Here is an 18559-nt window from a genome sequence, read left to right as displayed (position 1 = left end):
ATAAAGAAAAAAAATCTGAAAAGCAATTTTTCCAAACCTGACCCGATGGACAAAAACTATGCACAGGGTCGTGATCAGCATCCTCCAATTACTATAAGACACCTATTGAACTTAAAACAGTTTTTCATGACGTCAAAAATGTCGTCATGTGTTATTTTCCACTCATTTAACTGAACTACGTATATTTACAGACTTAACAAAAACATTCAGTCATTGGCCTTCATTTCTTTCTTTGTATACTACTTATTAAAATCAATTCAGCTCAAGTGAATTCATTTTAATACTGCGAGTAAATTCATGCAGATATCTAAGTGGACCAACATACCTACTATTTCCCATAGCTACACGGTAGAAACGAAATGTAGAATAGACAGAAAAGGTATAAATAATGATTTATTTATAAATAACTTTCATGCTGACGCGGCAAATTGTTATGGTTTAGTATCACCATCGTGATACTAGGTTTAAAGAATTATACTATGTACATATGTATGTTCTTGATCAGATGATATTTGCTTCATATTCTATCGTTTAGTTCAATTATACCCAAAGGTCACTTCTCTGCGGTTCTTCCGCAACCTTTCTGAAATTTTATTATCAAATACACTTGCACTGGTAAATAAGCAAAGCAAAATAAAAAAATATCAATTTCCCTATCACACCTAAAGGAGATAAGAAAATAAAGAAAAGTTAGCATAATGTACCTACCATATATTTCGGTTTTAGCAAAATTTAAGTCATTTTTGATTTATTGAGTTATATAGAGTCATACTTCATTGAATGAATAAAAGATTCTAGACTATTATAAATCGTATTAATTGAATTCTAAAAGAACATTTAATACTTACGTGACAGTTCTTTCTGGATCAACTTCTTGAATCTATTAATCAAATCTTTGTGTTTAAACTTTAGTAGGTAAATAACAATAAATAACTGCTTCCGGATTAAGTTTTTGACTCCGGTTGTTTAATGTTTTGTTATTATCATTTGAAAAGGCTTTCGTTATTATTTTTCTTGGGGCAATATTTATGCAGCAAATTTTTAACTCGCTCAGCTAGTTATTCGTAGCCTACTTTTGGGATCTACAAATTCAAATTGTATTTGGCCCTGCTTTATAGCATAATTCAATCTCAGTGGCTAGAATTTGTTGATTAACATAAAAACTATTTGATTGATTGTGTTGCCATTCATTCTAATGCATTTTATAATGTGAAAAAGTCATACCAATTCCTAATTGGCTCTCTAAATTGAAAAACTTCTAACAAAGAATAAAAAAATCTTCCCTGCATTAAGGGTAAGGAATTAAGTACTAAATGAACAATGAGTGGAAAAAAGACTTTATAAGAAATGTTCAGTGAGTCAATATAAGTTAATAAGAATGTAATAAATACAAAAATTAATTGGTTTTGTTTAAATCTAATTACAAAGAAAAGAAAGAGTTGTTCTTACTATATGACGCTTTCATAAATTTAAACTGTAATTCTTAATCAGAGATATACAAAAGATTCGCAGAATAAGAAGTTTTAAATTTGTTATTGACCATTCTCAATTACAGACTCCTAAACCAACTCAAAATATATTCACTTTTTTGAATAAAGAATTAGTATTTGGGAAGTAGATGAAGGAGCCTTTCAATTAGTTGTAAAATAAAAGCAACGTTCTGCCAGTCCCGTTACACTACCGTTCACTTCCACATGACGCAAATATTGTGAAACGGGTTAATTAAAAATTTACAGGAAGATATATTTTGTTTCTTGATTACACACCATTTTAGCCCACAAAAGAGATTTAGAATTTCACAAAATTTTCACTACGGCATTTTCATTTGGGGTGGAAAGTTCACTAAGACAGTAATCCACAGTATTATGGAATTTTTTCTGTTTTTATTTATTTTCTTGTTGATGTTGTTGGTTGATAGTAGCAAAAAAGTAACATATCCAGCAAATTCACTTTTAAAGACGACGTCAAATGCTACAGCTTACTTCTTCTTGGACACACCGACAGTGCGACCACGACGACCAGTTGTCTTGGTGTGCTGACCACGGACACGGAGACCCCAGTAGTGACGCAGACCGCGATGGGAGCGGATCTTCTTCAAACGCTCCAAATCATCACGGAGCTTGGAATCCAAGTTGGAGGATGTCAGCTGCGAGTATTTGCCATCAATGATGTCCTTTTGTCTGTTAAGGAACCAGTTGGGCACTTTGTATTGCAGGGGGTTTGTGATGATGGTCACCACCTTGTCAACCTGGAGAATAGATAAGATTTAATTAGATCATTTATTCAAATTTGGCGCTTGTTTTGTATTTGATCTTACCTCCTCCTCGGTGCACTCACCGGCACGCTTGGTCAAATCGACATCGGCCTTCTTCAACACAATGTTGGAGTAACGGCGACCCACACCCTTGATGGCAGTCATGGCAATTCCTACCTTGCGCTTACCATCGATGTTCGTATTCATGATACGAAGAATGTGCTGGAACTTCTCAGGGATAACGAGAGACTGCAAGAAAACATAAACAAATTCATTAATCTAGCCGAAAAATGCATTTAACACAACCATGCGAGGGTCGCAATTGATTTGGAGGTTAGGTTGAGGCAACCAACAACTGCAGGGGCTATTTCAATTAAATGCATCTGATAAAATTATTGTCCTTCACTGCAGTTGTTGAATTGCTATTGTTTTGGGCTTGAGATACGTACCATTTTGATGATTTGCACTTCTAAATTAATGCAAGTAAATCAGTACTCGAACAACGTGTCGAACACGCACCACGGGTAAAAAAGAAAGGAAACAATTTTCCCGATTTATTATTAGGGCTGCAAAACTATCGATAAATGCCAATCGATATGCTTAATCGGCTTGAGCGGCCCTGGATGAGAGTGACCGCTCTTCATTAAATATTTGATCACACTAGGTAATACTGGCCAATCTAACGGTGCTTTGCAAACTGAAATGAATGGTAATATTTTTTTTATCAAATCCACAGAAAAGCTAAATCGAATATCCTTTTTCCAGCCCTAAGTTGTGTTGCTCAGGATGATGTGGTTTCTTTGCGCATCATTTGTTCCTTACCCCAGGAGTATAATATTGAAGAAGTGGATCATTATGGAAACACTGCCCTGCTGAAAGCTTGTTTTTTGGGGCGCCTCGAGTGTGCTCGCACCCTACTCGATTTGGAAGCCAATATCTATGCTGTGAATTACTTTGGTCAAAATGCTCTTACATTGGCCACTTACGAGGGGCATCTACCGCTAGTACATGAATTGCTACGTCGGCGTTCATACAAGGATTTCAACTTATCCTCGCTTATACCGGCAATTTTTGTAGCCGTAATGCGACAGCACTATACCCTGGAACTGCATTTTCAAAAGATGGATCCTGCTGGTGTTCATGATCTTCAAACTGTCCATGGTAGGTCAAAAAGATAGCCTTATGTGGGGCAATATGAAATAACTTAACTATTTTGACTTCTTAGGCTTAGATATTAATGAATTGCGACAAATGGTGAACAAGGCTAATTCAAAGAAAATCATGCACTCGTCCCAACCCACTGGAATCTTACAACGTAAACATCGCTATCATAAGTAAAATCCAAAGAAGTAATTACAATAATTTAAGAAAATAAAAATGTTTATAAGAAATACTAAATACCCCACATTGGTGCAACAAGTTGGCAGTTCGGCAAATGATATCGATAACTTGAGAATTTTTCAATCGTGGCTTTGCACATCACTATCCCGCGCATTTCTTGCGCCAACAATTCTTTTGCGGGACAATATCGTCACACGTCTTTAAATCTTTGTCGGAGCAACACGAATTATAAATACAAAAAACCATCATGTTCGAGGCACGCCTAGGTCAAGCTACCATTCTGAAGAAGATTTTGGATGCCATCAAGGATTTGCTCACTGAGGGTACCTTTGATTGCAGCGATTCCGGCATTCAGGTAATTTAAATCTTCAACTATTCCCGATCTTAACCAATTTGTCTAAATATAATATAATAACCTTTGTTCATCCTACAGCTGCAAGCCATGGACAATTCTCATGTGTCTTTGGTCTCATTGACACTGCGATCCGATGGCTTCGATAAGTTCCGCTGTGATCGCAACATTTCCATGGGCATGAATCTGGGCAGCATGGCCAAGATTCTTAAGTGCGCCAACAACGAGGACAATGTCACGATGAAGGCTCAAGATAATGCCGACACTGTGACCATTATGTTTGAATCTGCCAACCAAGAAAAGGTATCCGACTATGAGATGAAATTGATGAACCTTGATCAAGAGCATTTGGGTATCCCGGAAACTGAATATTCATGTGTGGTGCGTATGCCTTCCATGGAATTTGCCCGCATCTGCCGTGATTTGGCTCAATTCAGTGAATCTGTGGTCATTTGCTGTACCAAAGAGGGCGTCAAATTCACAGCCAGCGGTGATGTTGGCACGGCCAACATTAAACTGGCGCAAACTGGCTCTGTTGACAAGGAAGAGGAATCTGTCAGCATTGATATGCAAGAGCCCGTAACTCTCACCTTTGCCTGTCGCTACCTGAATGCCTTCACCAAGGCCACACCGCTGTCTACCCAAGTGCAGCTGTCCATGTGTGCCGATGTCCCACTTGTTGTAGAGTATGCCATCAAAGATTTGGGCTACATTCGTTACTACCTGGCGCCCAAAATCGAGGACAATGAGACATAGGCATAGAGTGTCTTACATTTTTTTATTTGTATAACCCATATTTATATCATCCGCATCATCATCCCATTTGCCACAAATATAAGCATTATACCTCTATCTTTTAAGATTCAACACTCCAACAAATTTCTTTTCCAATAAAAGCAAAACAATCAATGTATCCTTAATGAGTTGATTTGATCGGGGACTAATTTTGTCTACTTATAGAGTAAAAGCTGACATTAGAGATTTTTTAGCACTTGCTACTAACATTCTTCATATATGATCTTACTCCAAATTTCCACATTTTTTTAAGGAAGAATAAGGTAATATAGCTTAAAAAAGGTACATTTTCAAAAACATTTAGTGCAAATTTAATAATCTGGGAATTTTTGTTTAATATATGTACATATTGTTAATTGACATTTAAATTATCATAGGCAAAATTTTAAATTCTACATATGTATATATTTCGATCCATGATATGATATGATATGAAAAAAAAAATGCTATTTATAAATTTATTATCACAAAAATGTGTAAAAAATGTAAATTATTTTAACACACTACATCAAGTAATTTTGATAAATTCCTTTCTTAAAAAAATCGACAAAATATTTTTTACACATTGCACATTTTCACTGAAGTCCAATTAATTATATATACTTACATATATCTTTGTCATTGGGCTCAGATTTACATAAAATTTGTACACAGCACTCTTCAAATTTTACAAATTTTATTTTTTCTTTTTCAAAAATCTTTATTTGCGTTAAAAATATATCAAAGAATCGAAATAATTGGGTTCTAGTTTCTTTGTTTGAAATTTATCTGCCATTTTGTGGTCGTTCTGACGTATTCATTCTATACATGGACGGATCTAGAAAAAATCTTCGAAAATTATGCAATCAAAAAACCAATATTTTTAGCTTAGTAATTTTGCGAATCGGGCCATAATTCTATAAAATAGATTGCAGAGTTTATTTTTAATTTTTAATGAATTTTGTCTTACAATAAGCTAAAACGTAACTTTTCATTGTTCTATTTACTGTTGGAATGGCATCTAATAATTCTATATTTCGGGTTTTCTTATTAAGTTTTCCACAAGGGTTAAAAAAAACTGAAATTTTGATAAATTTTAATATTAATTTTCACCATGAAAATAACAATTGATTTGTGAAGAAAAATTTATTCTAGAAAGACTAAGAATAAAAAAAAAGGCTGACATAAAATCAACAAATTCGACCTTAATGTTATTAGGAAAATTATTTTTGGCAAAAACTTTATACAATTATACTATAAAGTATGCAAAAAATGACGTTTACATAGTTTATCCCCAGCCATAAGCAGAAAAAGTATTTCAACAACCAGTAAATAATTTAAATTTTAAGTTTCAAAACGATTTTATAGTCAAAACTATTACGTTTTTATCTATTTTATTATAAACGCAATGTGTCACAAGTTTTTAGTGTGGAATATATAGAAACAAATGTTGATCAATTACATAAAATACAAGCCCCAATAAGGTAATATATGCAGAGGAAAACGAATTTGTTCTCACTTTCAAAGAGGTTCATGCAGTACATTTTGTTCCACAATTTTGTGTAATGAAAACAAGTTTATAATTTGTATATGAATTTTGAATGCGAAAGCGCACTTGGTAAAATATAAAAAACAATTTTTAATAGTATTTATGAACTTCTAAGTTAGAAGTTCTAATCAAGTAATGTTTATAGATGAGACCCTGCAAAGATAAACAACATATGTATCTACATACATATATAAATATATAATTTCCCTAATATATCCCATTCAACAACAAGAAGCATTAACACAGGATATTGGGTATATTTGGTTAAGATAGTTGGCATAGATAAAACAATATATATAGTTATATAGTAGAAGCAATAAATCATATTATAAAAAACACCAAAATGCACTTAGGAATATATATATTATATAGTATAAATATGATCGTGTATATAGCACAGAGTTGAAAACAAAACAGAAATAATATTCCCAGAATATTGTTTTTGTTTGTTTTAGCCTCCATAGTTGTCGAAAATGTGGACAGACTATTCGAGAATATAGAACATAGGCTTATTACAAATACAAATGGTTATATTTTGTTTGTAATAATCAATATAAATATTATTTATTACATAAATGGCAGGCACAAAATCGAGTTTGCATTAAACAGCTTTTGGTGTACGTGGAAGGGATATAGGGAACATTGTGCCTGGGGATTTCGAATATAATATCAAATTGAATGTGTTGTCACACGATTCGAATACTTTTTCGTTTTCAATTATTGGCCTGTCTTACAAATAAAAGCTTTAGCCTATGCATTTTGCATACATAATTCTTATTCTATAAGTATATGTAAAAAAACAAAACCAAAATGGCTGTGTATAAAAAACGCGTGAGATTGCAAAATATAAATTATATATATATATATAATAAAGCAAGAAATGTGCTCATCACCGGTAACAACAAATTGTTGTCCTGCATATAACAAACTTTATATAAATTTATATCAACAATGAAACCTCTCCACTTTAATTTTTTTATTTAATGTTTTTTGAGAGGTTTAAGTTCAAGTGGTAACCACTTTTTATTAATCCTAAATCGTCGAGGAACAGCCATCATGCACTGGGATTCGAAGTAAACTCACATTCGTTGCCTATGGTCTCTTATTTATTCTTCATTTGGAGCAGCGACTGCAATGATCTGATGCAATGTTTGGATCCTTCCATAGCTTCATTAGAGAGCTGTTGAAAGAAAAATTAAATACTTTTGATTATTAATGGAATATTTTATGAGTTAAACAAATATTTTATAATATATGCATTTTATAAGGTAGAGTAGTTTTTATAGACAATTTTTAAAGTAAATTAAAAGAAACTTTTAGTCTTTATGAAATATTGTTGAATGCAAATACCAAAAAAAATGTTTTAAGTAAATTAAAAGAAACTTAAACTTTATGAAATATTGTTTAAAAGCAAATATCCTAAAAAATGTTTTTTGTGACTCTGTTAATTGTGAAATATCTAACTTGAAATGTATTAGTTTTTAACATATTTAAAAGAAATCTATGTGATTCATCTAAGGGCAGTCAGTCTTAAATCCTGTTTTATATTATATTCTAAAGAACCATGAGGTGGTTCTTCACTATTTTTTTAAGCGAAACATAAACTGAAAAGGCCTAGGATTAAGATTAGAATTACAATTAAGATTAGGATTCAAAGAAAACTCAAAAATACTTTAAATAATTATGCTGGCTATATAAACAAACGATCAAATTGTGCTAATTAGTATCGTTGAGTAAAAATCTAATTACTTTCCAAACATTAAAATAAAGTGTCTTAAAAAACCTTAATATTTTAAAAAAACTTCCTAAAATCTCTAGACTACAAAAGCGGATCTAGGAATGAAAAATGGTGAACTTTACTCCTTAAAGTATGCAATAGGCTGGACAAGTATTCATAGTTTTCAACCAATTTATACCGTTTCATATGCCTGGTAACTTAAAAATTGTTTACAGAATGTTTTCTTTGAGAATAATTGATAAACACAGGAAATTTTGAAATTAACGTTAAAAGCGAATTATTGACTTGCATATTGCATAGTTTAGGGGGCATAGTTCCTCAATCCTTTAATGCTGGACTATATGGGAAAGTCGATACTATACATCCCCAGTATTTCAAGAAAAGGGCACAAATTAACTAATTAATACCAACTGAAATTCAAGAGTAAACGCATTCCTTTACCATTGTAAAATTGAGAAAACCATGGGGCAATCCTTCTAGTATTTCCAAGCTAACTTGACGCTCCAAACGTTTCAGTTTCTTGGCAAACATTACACAGTCATCAAGGCAGGGATCCATATTGAGGGTCTATCAAGAGATTAAAAAGTTGTTAATTGAAATTCTATATATGTATATAAGTCACTCACAAGTATTTTAGTCTCTGGTAGCTGGGAAAGCCACTCGTCACTGGCCCAATAGGGCGATAGGAATGGATCTTTAGGCACATCAAAGGCAAATTCCTCACTGGGACTACGTGCTATGAGGGCATCCATATTGCGTACATCCTGCTGTGCGGAATGTCCGCCATGGATCTCATAGGATTGTGTGTAGCGATTCAGTGTATTTGTTATATTATTGACTGCTTCCTGCCAACGTCCCTGCAGTGTGTCTAAGGCAATAAGGTCACGTCCCGTCTCGATCAAAATGTTTTCATCGGAGCAATTAGTCTTGACATAGCCATTGGCCAATTCTGGTTGTTGTTGTGGTAAAGTCTGCTCCTCTTCTTCCTCCTTCTCCGTGGCTTCTTTGGTGGCCGTGTCAATGAGATATTTGTCAAGAAAACTATCAATATAGGCCGCTGATGCCGGCTCCTTGGGAATATCGGCAGTTATCTCTATGGGATAGTGAACAATGGGCTGTGAGTCATCCTCAAAGGAGACACAGGAGCTATTGTCGCCATCGGTGTTAGGTAAATCTGTCCGCTCCACCGTTTGACTGTGATACGAGGCAGACGCACTGGCAAATGTATCACTGCTTTCATCTTCTTCCACCTCTTCTCCATCTTTATCTGCGCCTGGAGTGATTTCCAGTGGACTTCTAATTGAAGTTCGTCGGCTGGAATTGGCACTGCCAATACTATTTGTTATTGCCTTCTGGGCATTGCGTATTAGAGCGAGCTCCTCCACATGCTTGGCATTCTCTTGCAATTGTTCTTGAGCCGGAGCCGCATAGGCCCGCAGGCAACGCATCATGAAACCGAATGGCAAAAGTGGATCCATCAGGCAAAGCAGGCGAGCCGGACTTGGCACAAAGCTAACAAGTGTGGGGCAATAGGCCAGAAATAGACCATCTGGGATACGTATTCCCTGCTCAATGCATTTCAGTGCCAAGCCAATCGATAGATTAGCACCAGCCGAATCACCGGCACACACAATCCTTTCCGCCGTGGTGCCCAGGATAGAAGTATTCTTCAACATCCAGCAATAGGCATAGAAGACCTCTTCCAGGGCTCTGGGAAATGGTGCCTCCGGTGCCAGGCTATAATCGACCGACAAAATGGGACAGTCCAGAGCCACAGCCCAGTCGCGCAGATAGAGCTCATGAGATTTGGAAGATTGGGCCACAAATCCGCCACCATGACAATGAAAGAGTATGGAACGGCTGGCAGCAAGTGGTTTATGCCAACCTCTATAGCGACCCTCGCCGAGCATGCCGGCGCGTCGCTTGGCGCTAAGTAAACGAACCGAAACGGGAAGTCCCGGACCCAAATGGGCACTGGGTACGGGAATATCAATAAAAACGTCTTTATCCATTCGTTGTGGTAGTTGCAATGGTTCGGCTGGCAATTCAATTAAACGATTCACTTTAATCGACGAGCCCACAATGCTGGGCAATTTGTGCATTAACTCGGATTCGGCCAGAAACCAAAATGATTTACAAAAATCAATTTTTGCATTTTGCGAAATATTTACAATGCGACGGGCACGCAACTCGGGATTCATAAGATACTTTCCACTTGTCCAAAGACTCCTTGTCGTCTTCACTATGTTGCCATCGTCCGCTTGCGAGTAATAGGACTCTGAATAGCTGGCCATGCTGATGCCCAGAAAGCGTAGAACGCCACGTATCGAATCCCCATATTGGAAACCCAAACAACGTCCATAGAAACAATACTGATTGATGGTGTCACCCAATTCGAATAGCTGCTCGGCCGTATGATGGCCACAGGCGAACAGGTCACCCGTATTAGCCGACCACTGACGCAATATCAATAAATATTGCAGGCAAGTGCACAATGAAGACAGCAGCTGGGAGCAAGCCTCCACCTCTTTGACATAGAACTTCTTTCGAAAGAAGAGAGTGCTTCGTGTGGCCAAAAGTTGTTTGCATATTCCACTGCCATGCGAAATGCAGGCATTGGTGACATAGATGAAACTCCGATAGCCATTCCCTGGCGTATCTGCGTCAAAATCATACTCATGGGCAAATTCCTCAATTTGCAGTACCAATCGATTGGCTAGGACAATAAAGTCTTGCCATGCAACATGTGCGGCATGCAAACGTTGACCAAATTCTGTCGGATCCTTGGCAAAGTAGGCGGCATGTTCGAGGCAAGCGGCATAAAGGCTTCGATACGTTGTTTGCAATTCGGCGGGTATGCAGGAGGTTTGGGTGTCCGTGTGGGTGTCGGAGATATAGCTGGCATCTTTGCCATTGCCATTCTCGGTCACCTCGTGCGCCAGTTTTAGATTGTCATCAAAGTGGTGGTGGTTGGTGTGATTGTGCTGCTGGGCATGGCCCAGTTCAACAGGCGGCGCCTCAATCATGGTGGTGCTAAAATGATGCCAAGAGAGAGGGAGGAAGCTCTAGTAATTAAATGTATAGTATAATCCAACTAATCTATATTGAGTAGATGTCCCAATTTTAAATAAACATTACATTGCCAAACAATCTCGATTTGCTGTTTTTTTTCGTTACTTAAAGCAAAAAGTAAAAGACTTTCGTCCCCGGGGTTCCTCTTTTCTCAACTTTTACACCTAGAGGCACCTAAAAGGTCTCATTCATAAATCATTTACTTGTTAGTATTAGGCATTAGTTTACAATATATCAATTAAAATATACTAGGTTTTAAATTCAGGCAATCAAAACCTTAATTAAAATCTAATTTAAGCGATTTTGGACTATCCTTTTCTTAATTGACATTTAGACTAACTATTAGCTAGTTTAAGAGTAAACATATTTATTTAATGTTAAAAATAGACGAGAGTATCACCTTTTGCACTTTTCTCTAGTCAGTTAATATTTTTAAAATTGATTTAATTTAAAGGTTTCTTATATGAAGATGATTAATGGGAAATTTTATATTTTCCATTAATATCAAGTATACGTAATGCTGTGTGTACAACTTCTAAACATTTCTATTATATCCGGACTCTTTATAGACTAATTTAAGCAAAATACTTCATTATACTGGACAAATCGTTTAAACTTAATCTCACGTATATATAGTTCAACAAAGATATAAAATATATACATAAATGTAAATCCCACGGTTTAGTTCAGGACTTTTGACCTATAAGTTCCGTCTGTGTGTTTAATATTTAAAACTTAAAAATTAAGCTCCATTTTTATAGAGGTTATTAAGAAGTCTGTTTGCTTTGGACTTGGACCAAAGCGTCATGAAGATCACATACTTAAGGGGAAAGAAATAAAAAATGCTACATAGCATAAAATCAATTGACATTATTATTGTTCATGTATTTGTTAATACAAGTAATCTTATAAAATGACTTTTGCATAGAATTGGTTCGTTTTGTAATTAAATATTTTCTGACATCATTTCAAAATACATAAATGTGATCATTTTGTATTGAACATTGAACCTTTGGTAACTTTTATTTATAATTGATGGATTTAAGTGTCTCATTCATAAAATCAGAGCATCAAACAATTTTATAAACAATTCAATTGTTGGAACTTACCCAAACAAATGAATGGGAAAATAAATAAACCAGAACACATATGCACACATATGTACATATGTATAGCCAGTTCTATGAATAATTAAAGAAAAAAAAAACAATCTACATTGATTTGGAACACCAAGCAGATCAATTGTTTATAAACTGTTAAGTATTGAATGGGAAAAGGGAACACTTGAAAGTACAGTGAACTTTAAGTTCAGCGACAACCATAAAAGATGTTTTAAAAACGACAAAAATGTAATTAATAATTTAACTACGTGTACCGTAAATACAGTTGCATTATATTAAATGCAACACAGATGTATATATATATGCAATAAAGAAATTAAAAAAAAAAAAACTTTCACTTTGCTATTCCAAGTACGCAGTAGAATGTAAGAAACTTACTCAAAAACTTGTCCTGTTCGTCTCGAAACTTTCTTTCCATGTATTTCCAGCTGCTATGCGTGTCCGAATCAAACTAGTGCATATTTAACTAAGCCATTTAAATAAATTTTTAAATTATTGTAAACATAATAATAACTTTTGGTTTTCCCAAACTGTTAGCAGGCCGTAAGTGATGTGAAAAATATACAAAATTTATATCGATTAATGTGCTTTTTATATCGATAGTTTTAATGTGACCAGCAATTAAGTGCTTACAAATGAGCAGCCAATGAAAATAGTGGCAAAATTTCGCAATATCAGTCAGGTTTAATTTTTTTTCTTTTATTTTTTTTTGTATTGAATTTTGCACTTAAATGGAATGGATTGAAATAAAAATAGAGGAATTTAAGAAAAATAGTTAAGAAATCAAACAAAATGGCTACTAGCATTGTGCAGTACTTTGGCGAGCAGGAGAGCAAATGCGGCTACTGCACGGGGACTAACTGTAGCAAATCTCACGGTAAGAACAAGAATTAAAAACTAAATTATCCTGGTGCAATGACCCTATGTAAATCAATGAATTACATTACATTCAAATAGTGTGTGTATGTATAATTAATTTTTGTATTGTGCGTCATTCAAGGTATGCATGCTTATCGCTTGGATTGTCAAGATTATCAAGATCTTATTGATCGTGGATGGCGCCGATGCGGAAACTACTGCTATAAGCCGATAAATGATGCAACCTGTTGCCCCTGCTACACCATCAAATGCGATGCCTTGGAGTTCAAACTGACCAAGTCCAATAAGCGTACATTACGCCGCATTAACAAATTCTTACGTGATGGCAAGCGAGAGTCAAAGGAACAAGATGATGACCTTGACCCATCGGCCTCGGCAAATGCAACCTGTGATGAGGGAAGTAACGTCAATATCAGCGAACCACAACCTCAGCTGCCCGATCGAAAGCCCACTGCCATAGATGTTGAGCAGGTGGCCACCAATTTGGCTCAAGAGAAGAAGAATGTCCAAGAAAAACCTTCTGGCGAAGAACTAAAGAAGGCAGAACGAGCCATCATCGGTGGATCATCAGTGGCATCTACAAAATGTGAGTCATTATATTTTCGACTTCCTTTGTTAACTCTAAATTTTCTCTTAGCTGGTGGTATTGGCTCGAATCCGCCCCGTAAAAAGGCCAAACAAATGCGTCTGGAGCGAAGGCAAGCCAAATTGGGATCAAATGCAGAACGTCTAGAGAAACCCAAATCTGCTACAGCCGAGAAAAGTTTGCGCGACTTTTTGAATACTCCCAGAGACACGGATAAACATAAACTAAAGGTAAGCAGCTAAGGGAATTTTTAAGCTTTTTTAGGACATTTGGAGAGAAAGCTACATCAAAATCATACAGTTCAGTTATGTTCACCTTTAAATCCATCAATCTTATGCATGATGTTATCTTTCAAATGTAGTGAATAACAAATGTGTACTAGATTCAGTGAAACAGGAATAGAAAGTAAATCGTAAAGCGCAGTTTTTATATGTATTCCTTGAATTTTAAAAAATTTATAAACATACAACACTCATACGCTTATTGCAATGAAAAAAGCCTTATTAGATAAGTCGAGTGACTGTGAGTCACAAAATTATTTGCAGACGCAAGCAAATTTATTGCTTGAAGTAATCATGTGAAGCATTTTGCTTTGCCTTGAATAACTTGGTAAATACACATATCAAATGTAAGCAAAAGTTACGCCAGCAAAGCTAAATCGATTCTAGATACAATTTAAGAAATTTGACCTTCAAAAAGTTGAATATAACATTCTTCATTACTAAGGCTAAATAGACTAATTTACAATTTCAAGAGAATACACAAAGATCTAAAAATACTCCCTAATATTAACCAGAATGTATTTTTAAATATGTTTTTAAAACTCAAAGTAATTATAAATTTTCGAATATTTTTTATGTTGTCGCAAAAGCATCTGAAGAATTTAAAATTTTAACAAGAAAAAATGGATACAAAGTGTATAGGTATAGTTTTTTTGAGGGATGTAATCGCTTGTTTTAGGAGGTAAATTAGATCTTAGGTTTTGGTTTGGAAATTTTAACAACTTCAGAGATAAAATATCATTCTTGGGAGTAAAAACTTCCATCGTCTTCACTTTGTGGATTCTTCATTGATTCATAATCAACCAAAGTTTGCAATAAATAGATTCAGATAATTGTGTGTTAACTAATATTAAAAACAAAAAATCGATTTTTTGGATTTTAACACCTTTAAAACACATAAACTTTCATTGTAATGTTACAAAATGCATACATATGTACACATTCATGTATTTATTTTATATACAAACATATACATACATGCATATATACGTTTTGTTATCCTACCATTTGTAATTTGAGTTTCCAATGTTTTCGAATGCATGTATTTGTGTTTGAATCCCGCCCCTGTCTTTGTGCTGTTTGTGTTCTTGCAGATAGTTTTGGTCGATTCGTCAGACACACAGCGCACTTGTTCGGATGAAGTGCATATGTTATACCGCAAATATCAAATAGCCATTCATAATGATAATCCCGCACGACTTACACTAGCTAGTATGCAGCGCTTTTTGGTTAATTCCCCCCTCAAGGTAATTAAACAAATGTTTAACTTATTCGTATGCCTTTTCTTTTTCAGTTGCGTTTGGTCAACGTTCATGGCGATGAATTTAAACGTACTCTCGCCGAGAGCTATGAATTGTACAAGAAATATCAGATAACCATACACAATGATCCGCCCAAGAATTGTCAAGCCTACCAGGATCATCTGCAAGTTTCACCCATGAAGGTTGCTCACCAAAAAAAGCACAAAAACTTTGAATCAATTTCAAATTTAATCCATTTGCTGTTTTAATTTATAAACTTAACTAAATGAAAATGTTAACGCTTTTTCTGTTGCAGCACGAACAACCATCAGATGGTCCAGATAAAGGCTATGGCTCATTTCATCAACAATATTGGCTAGATAATAAACTAATTGCTGTTGGCGTAATCGATATATTACCAAGTTCAGTTAGCTCTGTGTACTTTTTCTATGATCCTGACTATAGTTTTTTGTCACTGGGAACGTATGGATCTTTGAGGTAAAAATGCTTTCAAATAACTAAACCAAGATAAAAATAGGTTAAAAAGGGGAATCTTGATTCTTTGATGTTATAGTTAGAGAATTATATTTAATTAGTCTTCGTTTCGAAGTAAATATACTGTTAAGCTTCTAGAAGAAGTCGCAGATTCTACAATTGTTCATTACAGAGAGAGTATTATTATAATTTTGATCAGAATGAGACGCAGAGTATGAACGTTTTAGGACTAAATAAACTATATACAGTAGAATCCAGCTATAACGAATTATAGCCTGCGTTGAACATATAAGAAAGGCAGCAAACGATTTGACACCGTGAACTTTGGCTCAGAATCGAAAGCAAAAATATGCTTAAAAATTTTATGAATACAGAAAGTTAGACGAAATAAATATATGGAGAAATATCTAACTGGCTTACATTTTTAACTAATTTGTTATATATATATATTTTTTAGAGAAATTGACTTGGTACAATCATTTGCTGCCCAGGTGCCAGAATTAAAGTATTATTATATGGGATTTTATATACACTCCTGTCCCAAAATGCGTTACAAGGGCAAACTATCGGCCTCGTATTTGCTTTGCCCCGAGACCTATACCTGGCTAGAGCTAACTAATGGTAAATATTTATATATAAATATCAGTTCATATTTTACTTAAGTTTGTTTGTTTAGATATGTGTGCGAAACTAGATGAAACCAAGTATCAACGTTTGTGTCCAGATCCCGATGTCAAAGATGTTGATGAGTTTTTGGAAGATGAACATTTGAATAATGTTATGTTGCTGCGTGATGCCAAATCTTTTACGACCTATGGTCGTCTTGTGCAGGTCAGTCAAATCAATTGACTTAAATGGAGATGGATTAAACATTTTCATTTAATTTCATTTCTTTGGCAGCTCTGTGGATTTGATAGTGAACGCGATGTGATTATTGAATACAGCAAATTGGTGGGCAAAACCTGTGCCCTACGCATGATTTACGTAAAGTGATATATAAATCATATAAAAAAAAAATGTTATGATAATAATAACACCTCTTTGAAATTGTTTTTTTTTTAAATTGTAATAATAATTGGTTTTTATTTTTCTCCCATTTGTTAAGCTTAGCTAAAACAGTTTTTAAACATGAAAATACAGCTTTATAAAATATAATACTCAGTAAAAATTGATAAATTGTTTGTATATTGTTCAAATGTAATCTTAAATATGTAGTTATATAGTCTATCACGTTGTTATAGTTCTTAAATTGTCATATTAATAGATGAGCTACCTACTAAAAATTTTCTCAACATTTTGTGATAACTCATTTACAGGTTTTTATCAAAGTAGTAGAAGCTTATCTAAATCATTAACATACAACAGGCAGCAAATGTGCATTAATAAAACTAATTACCTGGCAACACACACACACACACGTACACAATGACAATCAGAGAACCGTCGATGATAATAATGGTCTATGGTTTATTTTGACTGACTTGAATTTTACGTGGCTGGAAAGTTACTGTCAATATATACAACCAACAAGATGTGTCTAATATTAGACCTAATCTTGCTTAGCTAAACAATTAAAATGTAACGCCAAATCAGCAATGGAAATCTAAAAAGTTATATTAAGAGTGCGCTCTTTTTTTTTTTTTTTATTTTTTGCTTCTCTGAATTTTAACAAACATTTGTCAGGTGCGCTAATTAAACATGAAATTTTTATGGTCGAGAGGTGTGTTTGAACTACTGTATTAAAGTGAAGTCGTTATGGATTTTCAAATATTCTAAAAAATAATATTCTTTGAATTGCTCTATATGTTTTCAAAGTACCCAAATGAAATGCTGAGAGTTAGGTCAAACCTTTTTGAGTATAAGTTGTCGTCTTAGTCGTCGTCAATCCTTCGTAAATAATTTATTTCATATATGGTTTAGTAAATTTTTGGGTAATCTTAAAATACATGCCGAATTAATGATAAAAAGGAATACTATACTTGACATATACGTTAAAAATATAGCTTGAAACAAAAAATGGATCAAAAATGAAAGTAAAATCGAACACATAGTAAAGTTCAGATATTATCGGTTCTTGAATAACTTGGGTTTCATTTGTGATTTTAGTCCTGGCAAATGAAATTAATTTTTACACTATTGTCATAAGCATTTTGTATTAAAATCTTTGGAGTATGGGATTCAAATTTTAATTTTTGTTACCATCTAAAAATAATTCTTGAATATTAATGGTTGGAACTAAGTTATCCACTTATACTTGGAATTGTTCTCTACATTTTACACATAAATAGAAAAATAATTAAATTTAGAAATTACTTACTTAAAGGCAAACGATTTGAGACCTTGGCTTAAGTCTGACTCAAATCTGACTCCGTAACAACCATTCGGAATTGGAATCGAGGTACATGTTATGCATATAGCAAAAGTTTAACCCATTTTGGGCCATTGCTCGACTCTTTAATAAGTAAATTTTAAATGTTTTTATTAATTCTGTATTTTATTTAAATCAAAGAGATTTATGCTGTTAGTTGGTTTGTTTTGTTAAGTGTTAAAAAAAAAATTATTTTGCAATAAAAAAATAATTTTAATTTAAAATTAGATATTAAAACCAATTAAATACAGGTTACAATAAAAAAAAGCCAACGAACCATTGAATCGAATTTCTAAAGAGTGTCTTCTGCCACAAATAAAATATGTAGGTGGAATTTAATTGACCACAGATTTGCATTCCTTGTATTGCTCCTCTTAAGATCTTTGCAACACAGCTAAAAATGGGTTATTTTTTTAATGATAAGACATCGAGTTGTGCAACACAGGAAAGCAACACCCATCTTTTAAATCGATTTCCATGGTACAATAATATCTTTAACTATATCCAA

The 18559-nt window shown here is 34.2% G+C and overlaps 5 protein-coding genes across 8 annotated transcripts; 3 read left to right on the top strand and 2 right to left on the bottom strand.

Annotated features, from left to right (window-relative positions):
• Window positions 1-1863: 1863 nt before the first annotated feature.
• On the bottom strand, window positions 1864-2800 carry LOC6640917 (40S ribosomal protein S18). Its single transcript, XM_002063842.4, has 3 exons — window positions 2704-2800; window positions 2318-2503; window positions 1864-2248 (listed from the first exon to the last, which is right to left on the bottom strand). Exons 1-3 carry the CDS (start codon window positions 2704-2706, stop codon window positions 1979-1981), a joined length of 459 nt encoding a protein of 152 aa, XP_002063878.1. The 5' UTR covers window positions 2707-2800; the 3' UTR covers window positions 1864-1978.
• Window positions 2801-2885: 85 nt separating this feature from the next.
• On the top strand, window positions 2886-3693 carry LOC6640916 (DNA replication inhibitor plutonium). Its single transcript, XM_002063841.4, has 3 exons — window positions 2886-2963; window positions 3020-3415; window positions 3480-3693. The coding sequence occupies exons 1-3, from the start codon at window positions 2957-2959 to the stop codon at window positions 3590-3592; spliced, it is 516 nt and encodes a 171-aa protein (XP_002063877.1). The 5' UTR covers window positions 2886-2956; the 3' UTR covers window positions 3593-3693.
• Window positions 3694-3750: 57 nt separating this feature from the next.
• Window positions 3751-4860, top strand: LOC6640915 (proliferating cell nuclear antigen). Its single transcript, XM_002063840.4, has 2 exons — window positions 3751-3950; window positions 4029-4860. Exons 1-2 carry the CDS (start codon window positions 3843-3845, stop codon window positions 4701-4703), a joined length of 783 nt encoding a protein of 260 aa, XP_002063876.1. The 5' UTR covers window positions 3751-3842; the 3' UTR covers window positions 4704-4860.
• Window positions 4861-6507: 1647 nt separating this feature from the next.
• On the bottom strand, window positions 6508-12755 carry LOC6640914 (hormone-sensitive lipase). Its single transcript, XM_002063839.4, has 4 exons — window positions 12580-12755; window positions 8635-11041; window positions 8450-8575; window positions 6508-7450 (listed from the first exon to the last, which is right to left on the bottom strand). Exons 2-4 carry the CDS (start codon window positions 11032-11034, stop codon window positions 7373-7375), a joined length of 2604 nt encoding a protein of 867 aa, XP_002063875.1. The 5' UTR covers window positions 11035-11041; window positions 12580-12755; the 3' UTR covers window positions 6508-7372.
• Window positions 12756-12857: 102 nt separating this feature from the next.
• Window positions 12858-16859, top strand: LOC6640913 (arginyl-tRNA--protein transferase 1). Of its 4 annotated transcripts, none has more exons than XM_002063838.4 (8): window positions 12860-13078; window positions 13202-13666; window positions 13718-13896; window positions 15242-15391; window positions 15505-15686; window positions 16141-16304; window positions 16360-16514; window positions 16584-16859. In XM_002063838.4, exons 1-8 carry the CDS (start codon window positions 12994-12996, stop codon window positions 16674-16676), a joined length of 1473 nt encoding a protein of 490 aa, XP_002063874.2. In that variant the 5' UTR covers window positions 12860-12993; the 3' UTR covers window positions 16677-16859. The 4 variants fall into 4 exon arrangements, with proteins under 4 accessions (XP_015034132.1, XP_015034133.1, XP_002063874.2 ...); XM_015178648.3 differs by lacking the exon at window positions 15242-15391 and adding an exon at window positions 15042-15194; XM_015178646.3 differs by having other exon boundaries at window positions 12858-13078; window positions 13202-13896.
• Window positions 16860-18559: the final 1700 nt, after the last annotated feature.

The sequence above is a fragment of the Drosophila willistoni genome (genome assembly GCF_018902025.1).
Source record: "Drosophila willistoni isolate 14030-0811.24 chromosome 2L unlocalized genomic scaffold, UCI_dwil_1.1 Seg168, whole genome shotgun sequence".
Classification (NCBI taxonomy): domain Eukaryota; kingdom Metazoa; phylum Arthropoda; class Insecta; order Diptera; family Drosophilidae; genus Drosophila; species Drosophila willistoni.
This window is presented reverse-complemented; position numbering and strand designations above follow the sequence as displayed.

Coding starts and splice junctions, on each gene's coding strand:
- LOC6640917 (XM_002063842.4), bottom strand. Junction 2,249..2,317: donor GTGAGTGCACCGAGGAGGAG/GTAAGATCAAAT, acceptor TCTATTCTCCAG/GTTGACAAGGTGGTGACCAT.
- LOC6640916 (XM_002063841.4), top strand. Junction 3,416..3,479: donor TGATCTTCAAACTGTCCATG/GTAGGTCAAAAA, acceptor TTGACTTCTTAG/GCTTAGATATTAATGAATTG.
- LOC6640915 (XM_002063840.4), top strand. CDS start 3,843: ATGTTCGAGGCACGCCTAGGTCAAGCTACCATTCTGAAGAAGATTTTG. Junction 3,951..4,028: donor GCAGCGATTCCGGCATTCAG/GTAATTTAAATC, acceptor TTCATCCTACAG/CTGCAAGCCATGGACAATTC.
- LOC6640914 (XM_002063839.4), bottom strand. CDS start 11,034: ATGATTGAGGCGCCGCCTGTTGAACTGGGCCATGCCCAGCAGCACAAT. Junction 8,576..8,634: donor TACCAGAGACTAAAATACTT/GTGAGTGACTTA, acceptor ATCTCTTGATAG/ACCCTCAATATGGATCCCTG. Junction 7,451..8,449: donor GTTTTCTCAATTTTACAATG/GTAAAGGAATGC, acceptor TTCTTTCAACAG/CTCTCTAATGAAGCTATGGA.
- LOC6640913 (XM_015178647.3), top strand. CDS start 12,994: ATGGCTACTAGCATTGTGCAGTACTTTGGCGAGCAGGAGAGCAAATGC. Junction 15,195..15,504: donor TGGTTAATTCCCCCCTCAAG/GTAATTAAACAA, acceptor TTTCTGTTGCAG/CACGAACAACCATCAGATGG. Junction 16,515..16,583: donor CCTATGGTCGTCTTGTGCAG/GTCAGTCAAATC, acceptor TTTCTTTGGCAG/CTCTGTGGATTTGATAGTGA.